The sequence below is a fragment of the Hyalella azteca genome, unplaced genomic scaffold, assembly GCF_000764305.2.
Source record: "Hyalella azteca isolate HAZT.00-mixed unplaced genomic scaffold, Hazt_2.0.2 contig12168, whole genome shotgun sequence".
Lineage (NCBI taxonomy): Eukaryota > Metazoa > Arthropoda > Malacostraca > Amphipoda > Hyalellidae > Hyalella > Hyalella azteca.
Window position 1 is genome coordinate 116,641 of NW_025942132.1, and position 16,726 is coordinate 133,366.

At 40.6% G+C, this 16,726-nt stretch overlaps 1 protein-coding gene across 1 annotated transcript; it reads left to right on the forward strand.

Annotated features, from left to right (window-relative positions):
• The first annotated feature begins 1,437 nt into the window (after positions 1 to 1,437).
• Positions 1,438 to 10,869, forward strand: LOC125178721. Its single transcript, XM_047883165.1, has 2 exons — positions 1,438 to 1,625; positions 9,815 to 10,869. Exons 1-2 carry the CDS (start codon positions 1,574 to 1,576, stop codon positions 10,867 to 10,869), a joined length of 1,107 nt encoding a protein of 368 aa, XP_047739121.1. The 5' UTR covers positions 1,438 to 1,573.
• Positions 10,870 to 16,726: the final 5,857 nt, after the last annotated feature.

Genomic DNA, 16,726 nt, shown 5'->3' on the forward strand with positions numbered 1-16,726 from the left:
GATATCAAAGTCTATAACAACAGTTAAACCTTTACTATTTCGAGACAGATCAGTTCCTGCCTGTAAGGAAAGTCATGTGAGTGCAGTACATTTATATAGATTATAGAAGCTAGCACTAGTGAGCTGAACAGTGCATTAAAGTTGATGAGTATTTAATATTAACTTGGTAATTGTTATCTTTGCTCCCAATACCCATCATCTTAATTCTGCTGTCTCATTTTCATTATTTTTAGCGAAAGGTAAACCATAAGGCGCTTTCAGTATATTCTAAGGTAGCCTTATGTTAAAATCCGAAGATATTTCCTTTTCTGGGCACCAGACATTTATTCGGCATGACTTATTAACATACCGTGCTAAGTCATGGAATTTAGCTTCAGTTATATCGCAAAAAACATTGTACTGTCATTACTCGGATTGTAATTAATTGAACATCTTACATAGCTCACGATGAAAGTCGCCTTGCTTTCGTCGTAACGTCTTCCCTTCGAGGGCTCTGCTTCAAGGTCCTATCGCGTCAGGGGGGCGGGCGTCGACTGCTCCCTTTTTCTAGCCACGTAATTTTAATGGCCGAGGAGGCTTGCGTGAGGATTAGGAGGCAATGATGTTAATAGCCGAGCTGGCTTGAGTGTAGCAGGTTAGCAGGTAACTCGTGGTGAGGGCCATGCGAGCTGGCGAAAGTAATATCATTTAGAACGTGCTTTGAAAAATGTACACTGGATTTTTTTTTGTTGAGAAGGCAGTTGATGTCACGGGATCATGTGTTCACATTGCAAAAGGAGGCAAACTGATAAGAGCGTGCGGCATTAAATGCAGAGATATTTCCTTGGTTGGGGGGAAATTCAGCGCCAGCAACACTTCCAACGAGAAGTAATAAGTATATTAGTAAGCATATATTAAATTATCGTGGCCTTTGCAGTTAGTGCTTCACCGCACTCGCGTCGCGCAGTTTGGCTTCCACAGCTTCCTGGGCCTCCAACTTCGCCAATTACGAAACTCTGGGCTAGTCTTCCCCGCTTATGAAATCAAATTTTTTTTGTGTGCAAGAATTCCTGCAACGCTCAACTGCGAAGGAAACCGTGCAGACTCGTTTACTGCTGCTGAGCAATGATTGTCTGCTGCTGAGCAATGCTTGTCTGCTGCTGAGCAATGATTGTCTGCTGCTGAGCAATGCTTGTCTGCTGCTGAGCAATGCTTGTCTGCTGCTGAGCAATGCTTGTCTGCTGCTGAACAATGCTTGTCTGCTGCAGAGCAATGCTTGTCTGCTGCTGAGCAATGCTTGTCTGCTGCTGAACAATGCTTGGCTGCTGGTGAGCAATGCTTTGGAAAAATTTTATAATTTTTTTAATGCTAAAAATTTTCTATTTGCTCTAATGCACTTTGGATACAACGAATTTAAATAATTTATCTTCACCCTCCAGGGAAAATCTGTCCTGGATTTTTAGTGATCAAGAAAGAATGTGATAAAATTTAGGAACAGATGTCGAGACAATATTATTGCTGAAGAAACTGTGAATATTTTCCACGTTTCCTGAGAAAGTATCGGAACAATCGCAAGACTTCGCCGCGTCTCGGCATGGAGTGGCGTTCGGCTGATCCTGTACACATCAACGCTTCTGTTGATCTCAGTAAGTGGGTGTAATCTTACAGCGTACATATTATGTATTTGTTTGAAGATCAAGGTTCGAATTTTTGTGTAGATCTCGGTAAGCGAGTGAAATTTTTCGGCGTATGTTAAGCAAGTATTTTTGAGTCATAGGACGATACTTTTGTTTACATCTCAGTTGATGTAATCTAAATGCTTAGTAATAATGTGTTCCTTTATCATTACAATACTTCTTTATGTACATTTCAATAATTGATGGTAATCTTCCGACTTAGCGATGTATTTCCATGTCGTGATACTTACTCTGTATGCATTTCTAAGTGGATCTGCAATCTTCTCCAGTACTTCTTAGTCATGTTTTTTCGTTGCTTAGTTTTTTTATTCGTCAATTTATGTTAGGTTATCAACCTTGGAAATTACCATAGCCTATTTGTATAATGTTAATTGCTGGATAAGTGGTGAACTATAAATGTATTGTTGAAATGTTGAACTGATGTTGGAGCGTGCCTTCGAAAGGTTTCATTGATAATAGGGTAAATTCTCATGTCATTTTCTGTACTGTGAAACTGAAACTGTTTTAGTAAGGGCTTTAAACAATTTTCTGACCTCGAGTTCTCTTTTCGAGCCTTTAATTGTTCTCGTTTATAAGAATTCTTTTTTGCAGATTTTAAGAAATGGATTCGATCTAAAGGACTAATGATTTATTTCTCTATGATAAGTTGATAAGTACAGAACTCACTTTTGTATGTGCTCATGCAGTACTTGGAACAAACAGGTTGCGCGTCAGAAACATTTTTTAGCAAATTCGGCAACCGGCAAGAAGTTAAGGTAAGGAACTGGAACTTGAGATAGATTGGGGCTTAATTCTCAGCTCGTCTGCAATTCTGTGATGGAAAAATGTGGTTCTAGAAACTGGAATTGAACTTGGAATCTGGGCTGGAAATTTTTTAATCAAGAATGTAAATCATGAATGTTGAATGATAAATCTGAAAGTTAGGACGGTCCCTTCAAAATGTAGAATAAAAAATGTAGAATCTAGAAGGGAGAATTTGATAACTGGAATATGTTATAGAAGCTTACGGTAATATATATTGTACAGTCTCCCTAAGCTGTGTGTCCTCGCATGGCAATATTAAGCTCTGATTGCAGAGATTGCAGCAATGGCCAGCTGCAGCTGCTGCTGGCCGTGGTCGGCGGAGCCTCTTTACGTCAGTGTCTCGCCATACCCCGTACCGTAGAGACTATATTGATATTATTCTCTGAGCTACTCTTTACGTTCTCAGTTCATATATTAGTATTTTTCGATGATGAAATTGACAGATTTTGCCATAAATTGTTATCATGAAATCATGCATGTCTAAATTTACTATATCAAGAGTCGGGCTGGCTCGTTGCTATTAAGTCTAGGGTATTGAGACGCCACGTTCTGAGACGTCATCACCGCCCGCCTCAACTGCAGTCGCGCTACGGTTCTTATTAATTGCTCTGTTCGCGGAAGCCAAAATCAGATTAAAATTTTGCGATAATAATGAAAATTAACGAGGGAATGATGTTATCATTACTATTTTCCAACTGTGAGGTTTAAAGAATTTGGTATATTCAGGCTAGACAATTTTTCTTGTTCGTTTTTATGTGATATGATTGAAATGCGTCGCCAGATCCGAGCCATACAACAACGGCTTACATCGAGTCAATCCATGAATTTTTACACATTACCACGACTGTTTTTACCGTTCAAATAATGCCGATAATAGTGCTACGGTGAAATATGTTTTCAGATGATTAATTTGCAATATGTTGTGCGCTCTATTGCATCAATTTGCAACTCATTGATGATGACCGATGCATTTTCAGTATCTAAAGCTTTTTTGATTATTGTAGATTTTTTTACCTAATTAGGCAGATTTTCACGTATCAAATCACATGTGCATATTCTTTTCATTATTAAGCTGAATATATAAGCTTTTAATGGACTAAACATGTTTGAAAGCTTTAAAGAACTTTCAGAGAGATCTGGAATTTTGATGAACTTATTGCATAACTCAATGTGATTTGTGGAACTTTTTTGTATTTCTACGTTTAAGTTCTTAACACATCAATATTGAAAAGTACACACTTAAATAATCATGCTTGAATGGTGATGATGTGGTCAAATGATTTGAGTTTCTTAGATCTCTAAGGAAAGAGCAACACCACGAACCTCAATTGTTATTGGCTGAATTTGTACTTCTTCAGTCAATATACTGGATTTATTTAGAATGATCAAATGTTTTTATTCCACAGAAGAATCCTATCATAATCGGTGAAGCGTAGTTATGCATATTATGGTTGATGATATGTGAGGCAGTGAACGCAGCTCTGTACAAAATCTCTGCCAGTGTTTGATACCTAAGTCAAGTATCATAATTAATTGTAACATTGAGTCCTAGCCATTAAACTGTGTTCGGTGAGTAACAAGTTGTATATACTGTGTGAACACAGTCGCTCGTGTGGGTGACCGCAGCCATGGTGTTCCCTATAATTGACGACATGGAAATCTCAGGTGAGTATCGTTATCTTGATTCTCGGCACAATAATCATAATCTCACCTATCGCTGGAGTTACGTTCCAGACCTCGATAGGTGAAATTCGCAAAAGAAAATTGATTGATTGATAGTGCTGGAATAAGTATTTATATTGTAGATTTTATGTAAGTTTTCAATGTCTTAAGTGTTCACCAAGCCTTATCTGCCGATCGAGCTCCACGAACTGTGTCAGCAAACGAGCGATGAAGTGTATAGGTGAAGTGCGACATAGCGAGTGATTACTGCATGGTTTTTGCTTCGTCCGAGTCTCGTAGCTGCGAGAGAGACAGCAGCGATGCGACACAAGTTGTTCTTGTTCATGTGGGCGCACGTTAATTTGTCCTGACGCCAGAAAGTTCAGACCTGTTCGATCTAGAATTCCAAATTTATATTATTCATGTTTTCAAAATTATTTATTACGTGCTGTATAGCTTTGTCCAAAAATGGTGTTATTTTTTATTTGGAGCATATCATTGCAAGGTGATACCAGTAAGAAGTTGTTGCATTACTTTTTGGTATTACCCAACCAACATTGGAATTTGCGGAATTCGAATTAATTTAAAATGTAATAAATTTGGATCAAATGTACTCCGCAGGTTTTCATGAACTTTGTAAAAATACATAGAACCTCCGAATTCATTAGAGTTTTGATTAAAAAAATGTTGTGCGTTGGATGCGCATCTGTGCTAATGAAGTCCATTGATGACGTGCTGGATTGTGGTGAGGACGCTCATCGCTAAGGAGACTTTCTCGGTATACATGATTTTCATTAGTAATAAAGTGCGTTTTTAGCACGCAGTCAAGTTTCTGTTGTAACTATAACAATCGGAGTGTTGTCGCACGAAAAAGAGCAACACCAAAACGCTGCAAGCGCGTCGTTTGAGTTTGGTTGATTTCTGTACCTATTTCCGGGGGGAATTCACTTGATTTTAATACGGAATTTAACTAAATCCAAAGTCGGAAATTTGAGTTTGTGTGGACTTCACTCGATGATCGCAAGGCACTTGAGATGTGCACTGCGATGTTATTGCAAGTCGCTGCAGCTTTAACAATAAATCCTCGCCATATTTTTTTTATTTAATCAAGGCATGGCAGTTGGGTCGGGAAAACTTGCGCCAGGCTCGGATCTATGGCGTCTGTTTGCCTGTAAATATGGAAGCAAATTACAGGGCGACGCCCCTGCCTAATGCACAACCTCTCCATGGGGGCTCATTCCGGCCTTGTGTGTCCACAGCTGCAGGGATGAAGGAGAGTTTCATTCCATTCGAAATAACCGTGAAAATAAACCATTTCGCCGTCTTTTTTCAAATGTTGTACGGGTTTCTTGTGTTGAATCGGAAAAGACTGTGTCACGGTTTTTTTTCACGTGCCGGCCGGTCACTGAAATGTCGTTAATATCGTTCACCGTGATTTTTCGAACAGTGATACGATGCTCTCCCATATCGACGCGGTGCATTGATGCTGCTGCCTGAGCCATGGAACAGGCCTTCTCTGTAGCTCGCAACAAGACTGATCCTTGTGATTAGTTTCTTTGATACCCTTAAGGTGATGATAAACATGATGATAATGATACATTACGATAATGGTACCTTGTGATAATGGTACCTTGTGACAATGGGGCCTTGTGATAATGGTACCTTATGATAATGGTACCTTATGATAATGGTACCTTATGATAATGGTACCTCATGATAATGGTACCTCATGATAATGGTACCTTAATAATGGTGGTAATGGTACCTCATGATAATGGTACATCATGATAATGGTCGAGGTCGCGCAGTTTGCATGTTGCGGACTCATCGTCTACCGGGCGGCGCGTGTGGCGCCAGGCAGGCCGTGACTCACCGCCCACTGCGGATCAATGAAGTCGTCCGGCGCTGGCAACTGACCGTCTTCCCGCTATCGTCGGTCACGATACCGAGCCTTCCGTGAATTTCTTTAGTGTGAGTTAGCCACGGTATCATATCTTCGAACGTTGTGCTGCACCTCCTGGTATCATGGAGACCTGGACCTCCGCTTAGCCTCGTGGCCCTCCTCAGGTTTTTCGCTGAGCCGTGATCACCTCTCAGATCTGTTGGTTATTATCTTGCTCGCCGAGATGTGCCGAGCATCCCTCAGGTTTTCATGCAGGTTATCCTGCTCGCCGAGATGTGCCGAGCATCCCTCAGGTTTTCATGCAGGTTATCCTGCTCTCCGAGATGTGCCGAGCATCCCTCAGGTTTTCATGCAGATTATCCTGCTCGCCGAGATGTGCCGAGCATCCCTCAGGTTTTCATGTAGGTTATCCTGCTCTCCGAGATGTGCCGAGCATCCCTCAGGTTTTCATGCAGATTATCCTGCTCGCCGAGATGTGCCGAGCATCCCTCAGGTTTTCATGTAGGTTATCCTACTCACCGAGATGTGCCGAGCATCCCTCAGGTTTTCATGTAGGTTATCCTGCTCGGCGCTTCGCATTTCCGGCATGATTTATATTCAGGTCGAGCGTCGGGCCGACAGAGAGGATCTTTTGAGGCTCAGGCGGTTTCATCACCGGCCAGGTGGGGCCTGAGGATAAGACGTTTTATGCAGAAATGTTTTCATAGTAAGCGCCAATCATGCCTAATATGTCCCTGGTCATTTATTAAGAGCATTGTTGAATCTTGAATTACTATGCAGGATCTACCCGATCTCAGTTCGAAATTCTGGTGTTCACAACGAGTTTAACTCTTCTGCTTTGATCTGACTCCAAAAGATCTTGATATAATAATTAGTTAGTCGTCAATGATACAAAACTGATTTACACTAATTATTTACTTTATTTAACTCAAAACTTCAAACTCCCCAAAAAGTTTATCATCGAATTTATTTGGTCACTTGCAACGTTGGAAATTTGCCATCGTGAAAATCGATTTCGACTGGAAATAAGAGCTACGGGCGGTAAACTAGCTACGAAAATAAACTAGCTACACTCGAAAATTTAGAGTTTACAAATAAATATTGGGCTATCAAAATATCTAACATAAATTTCGACCGCACCAACCCCAAAATACAACGAAATCAAATCTCATAAGCATCTTTATTGCATTTTATTAGTGGCGCAAGAAACATTGGTTAGATATGTTACCACTTCTATAGTTAATCAAAACATCCTGCCTGTTTTCAATCCGCGGGCGAGGGTGAACATGAATTATTATCGCTTCGATTCCGCACCAATTATACTTGTGGTAAGGTCAGTGAGGGGTTTAGTTGCAAAGCCTGTAGCCTCCAGCCTTACTACGTATTGAAAAATGATACGCCTTACTCCTTATTGAAAATGATGAACAAATCCACTGTTTGAAATGGAGTTTATTAATCCGTTGGACTTCATTTTAATGTGGCAAAATTTTTAATGCCTTTGTTTAAGGAAGCCATTCATGATCTCGCTCAGGATCTCGCAATCAGCACCTTTAAACATTTAAACTATGATCATACCGTAGCTCGCTTCACAACGGGGCGTTAGGTTCAGGAGGCTTTTCAATTTAAACTTTACCTCGCCAGCCTCTCATTCACCGAGCGTTCAGGTGCCATATATCGAGGCCGTCGATATGTTTGCGCTGCGTCGCATACGCCGTCCTTTATAACGAAATTTAAAAATTTGGAGCACCCATCCGATGTCTCTTAAAGGCAAGTTATTGTATTTCGGACTTCGGTATTTTGGGTATTGATTTTAAGAAATTGAAATTTACTTCCACTCTGACAAATTTCGATCGCGAGTTTCAAAGTTTGGCTGTGTGATGCTGATTTGATTGTCTGGTCTTTCTCTGAAATGGTGAAATTAAATGCTATTTGTTTAACCAATCAAACTTATTTATGAAGTTTATACGAATTTGCGAAATATATTACTTATTATAGTAATTCACAATCGGTGTATTATTTTTATGAACAACCCAATTATTAGTACTTCGGCCACATCCAACAAAATCAAAATTATTTTCGTTTTTTTTTTCACTGATGATGCAAATCTTGAAATACCGGAAAATGTACTCGCAGAACCATAAACTTTTCAATGATGGAAATTCAAGTATGTGGATACTCCCTTGGTATTCAAGGAAACTGGCAAGCGTCACCTGCACAGCGTGCACCGCGAGTCACCGCACGCGGAATCTCAACCTGTCTGCCCTTGGTCGTGGGGAGGCTTTCAGGATAATCGAAGTGGTGGCTACTGGATGCCGTTAGTGTCAACTCCTTCTAACTGATACCGGTAGTCACATGTGAGGATAATACTCCAGAGACCTGCCTGCTAGCGCCGACAAATAACCGACACTGCTGACTATTCAGTATGAGTATTGGGTAGAAAAGGTACCAAGTATAATCGAGCACTTGCTTTTAGCATTCATCATTAACAGTGCTGTTTGAATTAGTGCGTTTGCATCCACAAGAAACATTCTGTGGTACAAAAACGCTTATTTAACAACGCGATCGCAAATTGTATCGAGGAAGACGGCCTAATGTTTTGTTTTTGAGGTTCCTTTTCGAAATAAGGAATAGCAGAGCGTTGCGCCTAGTACACTTTTCTTCTCCTTCCTTACTCTTAGTTAAGATCATTGTTCGAACAGGTTATCATGGCTCTCTCCTTAAAGGAACCGTACCTCCTGCATCGAGGCTCTTCGGCTCTTCCCGCAAAATCAATAAGTTCGGCATTTTTGAGGAGCACTTCCTGGCTGCGTTTTAGGTCGATGAGCGAGTGTCCTCATTTCGCCGTAATGGAGCGAAGGTGCGTCTAAAAATCTCCTCTGGCAGTTCAAAATTTGCTGCCTAAGATCTTGATGTGGATTTGTGGCTTGAGAATGAAAAGTTTCGACGCTGACAGCGGCTTGTGAAGAAGGAAGTAGAAATTGGCTTTATATTTTTAAGCGAAGATAATGTCTAACGGACAATATATTTGCTGGAGGAAATCATCCCCACGAAGAATATTGTTCGGTAAACAGCGTTATATTATAGCCGATTGCTTGTTATTTTGGGATGGTTCTCTACGATTGATTATACCAAGTTCACAAGTATTATTATAACACATGCGCAATTTCATCCCTGCTCGTTCATGACAGTTCGCGAATTCCTTGGAGTTGATTGAAAAATGATATAACGGGAGTGCTGGGGCGGGCATTGCACTCTCACCTAACTTGAACGCAGCTCCGCCTAACTGACCCTGCACCTGTTCGAATTATTCTGCGCATTCTTAGCGAGTCTAGTATTCATCTAACAAAAATAATGTTGGCCTATTGTTGTTTATTTCCGCCTTTCGTTTTAGTCACAGCTAAAAGATTGTGTTCTGCCTTCTATTGTGTTCTGCTTTCAATGCTCATTTATGCGAATTGAATATTTTCTAGAGAGCATTAGTGGAGAAAGCAGAAATGTTTTTGCTTGTTATGTTACCTATTTAATTTGAGGGTCGAATTTTTCGTCAATTGGATTTATTACTGTCCTAATTTTGTTTTTACATCTTATTTAGTAACCACTCTTATTTTGTAAATTGTTTTTTTTTTAATTTTTGTTTTGAATTTACCCTCACTTGAATGTGTTTATTTTATTTTCTACAAAATTTTTTCCAATAATTTGTTATTTCGTTTTTTATTTCACTTTTTATCTTTTGTTTTTCTATTTTTTTTTTTTTGGTTCAACATTGCAGGCGAGTACAGCAGCTCAGACGATGATGAGCTCGGCCCCTCATCCCCCATTTACTGCCCCCCTGCAGCCCCCCTCCTCACCACTCCCCTACACCGCACCACGAATCTGTTGGACGAAGCCAGACGTCGCCGACGACTGGACCAACTGGAACAACTGAAACGTGAGCAACTGATGCACCTGGACCAACTGGACGAAGCCGACGACAAGTTGCAACCCTTGCTAATCGCGCACACCGAACACAACCCCTCATTTCTGACCGACATACTCCACATCTCAGAGGATAGTTCATCCTTACTTAGTCCTTCCAACCCTGGTAGTTCCTCAGTAGGTGAAGTTAGGTCAGAGTTGGCGTCACTTGACGGCGGATCAGGTGTAGATGCTAACTTGTTAGCTGCTTCCGGTTTCGATGACAGCGAAAATGAGGATTCTTCATCTGGAAATCTTTCTTCAATTGAGGAGGCTCCAAACGAAATGCTTAACAAAAATGAAGCCCAAAACCTGATGCAGCATCTTTCTTCCGATACGCTGCAAAGCGATTTTCCTAGCAACTCGGACCACAACGGCTGCGAAGAAATAAATCTCCCAAACGCCTCCGCTTCTGCTCTGCATTCTGGGCAACTCGAGAAAGATTTCCCGAGTTATTGCCAGGAGTCTTGTCAGGAGCCGAAGTTAGACGGGGGCAGTTACTCGAATCTGCCGCAGTTTCCTACGCCTTGGGAGCCTCACGTTGATAATGGACATCATATAACAAATACGGGTAATTCATCATCGTTGAATCCAGACGAATCTCTTATCTTACTGACTGAACGTGATTCAGTAAGACAGACTGCGATACTCAACGAGGAAAGTTCTAAGAATACGCATTCTGGTTCTCATTCATCTGAGCGTCAGCGGAGAGGAGAAAAAATCTGTGGATTTGACTCCGTGTCTTCTCATCAGGAAGTTAATTCTTCTGCTAGTGGTAAGAAAAGTTTATCTTCTCTTCCGAAAGTTGAGCCTCCTTCCAGTGCTAAGAACACTTCCATAAGTCTATTTGAACTTCTTTTCTTTGTATGATAGCACAATGTTATTTTAATTAACACTTCATACGCATTTTTGAGCTCGACTCTCCCACCTCGTACGTAGCTGACTGCGTCCGCCAGCAAAGCTCGGGGTGTTAAGCCTAAATGTTTTATATTTTCTGTAATATTATTAGTCTCGTGTTAGCAGTAGAATTTTTTCCGTATGCATAATTTTCTTGCTACTGTATATAGGCGACTTGCAATCGCGCATAAAGTGCTTGCTAATGATATTTGACTCCCCATTAATTGTAATTCAAGTGTGTGCCGGTTATTTCTGTAATAATTGATCTCCAGGTCCCTTAATACCTCAGATCTGACGTAATTGTTGGTCAGCATTGAATAATTACGTCAGTTCAGTATTAAATTGGGCATCAAATTAATTCATTTATGCATAACTTGATTATGCGTTTCATCATTAGTTGGCGCCACCAGCAAGCCATGGAGCGTTGCCCCATCGAGTTTCCACGCGTCGCACAATACAGTGATTTCGTGATGAATTTTTTCAAATCGTATTTTACACATATAGTCGAATGTCCATTTGCGAGCGTCTGCTCGTACGAACAATTTGAGTTACGATCCACGTGTTCACTAACAGACGACGAATCGTCTACATCCAGAGCAAAGATCGCCCTGGAATACGAATAGTCTTCTCTCGTCCTTGCTACACATTTTCGGTTTCTCCTGCATGATGACTTTATTTCTCTTTCTCTTCGCTGATTTTGCCATTTCATCCTCGTTTTTGTGGAGTTTGCACCTATTGCGGTTTTTTGTACCTTCTTATTGCGCATTTTATTTCATAGTCCAGTTTTAATTTTCTTATATTGCTTCTACATGCGAACTTTGTTGATTTTCGGAATGAATAATTAGTAGGTTAGACAATGGTAGAGAAGTTCATACGCAGAGGCACCACAATATTTGCTACATTTGTTTTGCGTTCGTAACATCTTTCCTTATGGACCTTTAACAATAATCATGCATGAGATATATTCATTAGTATCATTAGAATTAATTGGTATCAGCCCGTAACCGAAACTAGTTATATAAGAGCGATGTAACACATGCGACAGTTCAACGCTGGCTGTTCAGAGGTCACGCCGTTTTGAATATTTCGTTACTTTATTTTCTATCCAACGAGATGCATTAGCGTACAATGCAGACGTGACGTCAATCCAGCCTGCTGCATGCAGATTTTCTCGGTGAGCTTCTCATCAGCAGTCGACCATCCATTGTACGATTGCAGCTCTTCTTATCTTGCTGAAAAACGCGAATTACTATTAATTATTAAAAGCTCGAAGTTTGATTATGCATGCATGTTTGCACCGACCACTTATAACGGAGACTATTGTCCCGACCAGCACTGCTAGTCATGCGTGTCCCGCGTTGTCCCGACCAGCACTGCTAGTCATGCGTGTCCCGTGGTGTCCCGACCAGCGCTGCTAGTCATGCGTGTCCCGCGGTGTCCCGACCAGCGCTGCTAGTCATGCGTGTCCCGTGGTGTCCCGACCAGCGCTGCTAGTCATGCGTGTCCCGTGGTGTCCCGACCAGCGCTGCTATGTCATGCGTGTCCCGTGGTGTCCCGACCAGCGCTGCTATGTCATGCGTGTAGGAATACCGAAACTTCTATCCGACCAAATCTGACGTAAAATATTGCGAACACACTGTTTGTGATATGTTTTGCAATCTCTAAATTTAAACCATTTCTCTACCTATGTCACTCAGTAAGGAATATATCGCCGAAAAAAATATTTTAAAAGTAATAACTTATTAACTGATCAAGGTTAGTCGCTCACTGATCAGTGATCAGACATGACGTCATAGATTTCATCGATCCCTGGATTACGCCATATGCAGGCCGCGTTATTTAACTATTCTTAATTTTAAACTGAAGCAACGAAGAGTTATTAAAAGCAGCGCAGATCCGTCGACCTTCTCATGTACATACATGTTCTGCCATTGTATTTACCCGAAACCACTTTTATCAGTTTTTTAAGCCTTTAAATGTGTCAATGGAAGGAAAGGCTGGATATCAAGTTAACAATTCTTACTTGCCGAAGTGCCGCTGATATTAGTTTTTCTATTTTATTTTCGATCGTGATATTTGGAAGGAGTAATTAATGTTTTCCTGCGCTTATTTATGCTAAAAAGTTATAACACCTGCTGTGATATGCTCGCGTTCACGCAACACGGTAAAGAATCTCGTGACTTATCCGCTTATACGTAACTTGGACGCGCCATTGTTTTGCTCGTTGTCGCCATGGCAACGAAGTCCTCGATACCCTTGCTCTTCTTCCCTCTCGTCTCTTTTTCTAGATTAAATTCTCCCCTCTTGCCTACGAGGTTAGCATTTGGTTCTTCATTTATTCTCTCTGAACTTCTGAAACGCGACGTACGCGCCGCCGGCCACAGGATTCGTTTTAAACGCCATTAATGATGAATGATGGCAGCTGCCGGACTTATGAGCCTTGCCAGACTTATGAGCCTTGCCAGGCTTATGAGCCTTGCCAGGCTTATGAGCCTTACCAGGCTTATGAGCCTTGCCAGGCTTATGAGCCTTGCCAGACTTATGAGCCTTGCCAGACTTATGAGCCTTGCCAGGCTTATGAGCCTTGCCAGGCTTATGAGCCTTGCCAGGCTTATGAGCCATGCATGTCTAGCACGCGCTAGACATGCGATGGTGGTGCGTTTCATGGGCGCGTGTGACGGGCACTCATGCGTGTAAAGCTCATCTTGCCAAAAATTATGTCAAAGTAAACATCAAAGCTGCAAGTCATCATATACATTATGTGGTCATTAAGGGGAATATTTCCATTACTCGTCTTTTTGAAAATTTATGTGCTCAACTCGTTCAGTTCAAATGAGTTTGTCTCACTCTACCTGAATTATTCACTTGCTGTTATGCGTCCCGACGTCAATCCATGAATAATTTTCATGTAGCTCATGATAAATATTGTCAGTGCTACTCCGCTAGCTATCTCAAATTTAATATAATAAATCGAGATGGTTTGCATCGAAGAAAAAGTTCCGGGGTTCTATTGTAACTATTAATTTGGTAAGCAAAGAGCAAAGTTGTATCCGAAGTTTTCCGTTTCCAGATTTTCAAATACATTTTTCTCGTGTAGGCTCAATTTTAATCGCAATGATATAATTGAAACTGTGTCAATTTATAGCCCTATTTGGAGGCTATTTTTATGGCTTCTATCGATGAAAGTTTTTTAATCATCAACCTAACGACTGCTTTCACTATTTACAGAGACAAAATTAAATCTAGTGACCCTTTATATTTATTATATCTATCGGTAATGGTTAGTTGGAATTTAATCTAACGTGGCGCGTGATGATCCAACTCCATATAACGCGTAACGTGGTAATCTAACTGCTAGGATTCAGAGCACGTTCACTCCATGGAGCGTTTAGTTTGGACGTAAAATTATCTGTACAGATAACTGCTGCTATCAACGCGATGGTAGTTTTTCCTACTCAGGCTCTGCCACGGCTCTCTCCCTTCTGTAGCAGCGCCACGCTACCTATATATTTACTCCCCCAACTCTGCCTAACTTTGGTCCCCCAACGCTGCCTAACTTTTGTCCCCCAACGCTGCCTAACTTTGGTCCCCCAAACTTTGGTCCCCCAACGCTGCCTAACTTTGGTCCCCCAACGCTGCCTAACTTTGGTCCCCCAACGCTGCCTAACTTTGGTCCCCCAACGCAACCTAACTTTGGTCCCCCAACGCTCGAGCTGCTCCCCATAGCTACCAGTAACTCCCCAGCTCGTGGCCTCACAGAGAGCAATGGCAATAACCGCCTTATTCTCCACAGCTTACGTGCTTTTCCGTGAATAATCTTGGAACGAAATGCACACTCAGACTCTCCATAGATCAAACGCATTTAATTCAACAGATTACTTCGATAAATGCGACTTTTCGGGTAATTTTTAGGCGTTCAGGCATTCTATGAACACGATCCTTACAGATTGTGCCCCTTTATGCTTCCCCTGAACGAAAGAATTGAAATCTCGAATATTTAATTTAGTATTATGATCAAAGACGCCATTTTCTGCCTTTTGCTTTTATTAACAAATAATAACACTTAATAGTCTATTGATCCGTACAAATGCGGTCAAGAAGTCAACTGATTATATTCGTGCAAATATCATATATTTGCAGGAAATTTTAGCGGTATTCGCATGCATAGAAAATTCGACTGACATCGAAGAATACACTGGCTAATATGTTGCGTTTTTATAAAAAATATTACCACTATGTAAATAAAACGTCCAGTAATCAATATTCAAATGATTAAACTTCCATTTTATAAAAGTCTTCTATTAAGCCGTAACCATCAATAACGTTTGCAATTTAATGCTAAGATAACATTAAAGATTAGTCAACGATCGGTAAAGAAATCATCAGAGCAACGAGAAATGCGTAATGCGCCCTGCGATGCCCGATGGAATGCGCTTTGCAATGGATCCCCTCGTAAAGTCATCACTTCGGGTTGACTATCATCCTGACTCACTAACTTCGCTCTTTACGATGTACAAATTTGCCAGAATAATCATTATTACCATGAGCAGTATTAACAATTTTCCACAAGAGAGTATTAGTACTTGTCGAATCTTTGGTCTGTTATTAAATAATTGCTACAAGAAATCCTGTAGGGCCCCACTAGCCGTTAGGGCCTTTGGCGTTCATCACTTCACTCTTGCCTAAATATTATCATTTATATAAATTTTTTCATATTGTTTACAATTATGAAGAATATAGTTCATTCAACAAAAACGTAGCACAAACCGCTACATTTTACGTATTATTGAATTTTAGCACCATTCTACTTATTGTTTAACTTCAGCGGACTGTTTAACATTAGCAAATCGTATTATGCTTCGCTGGTCACAGTTCTGCTCCTCATATTAAATGTATTAAACTTATTATTTCTGCCACCTGATACGCCATTCCTGCCATGTTTCGTCAGCCACTCAGCCATCTCAGGTCAGCGGCAGCCGTGTATGCCTACTCAGTGTTCACTGGAAGCTTGGAGAGTGAGGTTATGTTTCAGAGCGCGTTTTTTACTAAAGCATTTTCTTATTGAAATTACTAAAGTATAAACAATTCATACATTTTTAAACTTTAATTACTGTAAAAAGTTTGGAATGAATTGATGTTGTAAGATGGAGACAATGTAGTATAGGCAGTGAGCGCCGGAAGCCAACTTTAGGAGCGAGCCCTCACATGCCAGCGTCTCCCACACGACTCGTGACGTGTGATCGCCAGTTGTTGGTCCGCTTTATTATTATTATTTACTAATTCTAATTGAGTATACTATTTGTTTCGATTAATACTGAGGTCTCAGTGCAATATTTAACGTAAACTTCCATTGGTCAGATATCATAAAAGACAAACGAATAAATATAATGACATAAATAACCGTACTTGTTATATCCATCGAATCAGGGAGAATATTACACCCACTACTAGTTTTTTCACGCTATATTTACATCTGTTTATATTTTATTTTCGATATGCTCATTTACAATTGTTGGAGGACGAATGACCTCATCACAGCTGTTCGGTCTATCGTAAGCGTCTATCAAATCAATGCTTTTCTGTTGAGTTACGTTTGAATTTAGTTAGCAAGCAATAGGCATCAAGTAATGCCGGTAAATATCATGAAATTATCAAAGTTTTGTAAGATCAGTCAAGGAACGGAAGAAATTGTTTGGGTTATTATTTATTAATCTTAATATTTTTTAGTAGCCATAATAATTCAAACCAACTCGCCGGTTATTCGAGAAAGTTAAATTAGGAGAAACTAAATGTCGACACCAAATATTTGTACAATAACTTAGCTATTGTT

Coding starts and splice junctions, on each gene's coding strand:
- LOC125178721 (XM_047883165.1), top strand. CDS start 1,574: ATGGAGTGGCGTTCGGCTGATCCTGTACACATCAACGCTTCTGTTGAT. Junction 1,626..9,814: donor CAACGCTTCTGTTGATCTCA/GTAAGTGGGTGT, acceptor TCAACATTGCAG/GCGAGTACAGCAGCTCAGAC.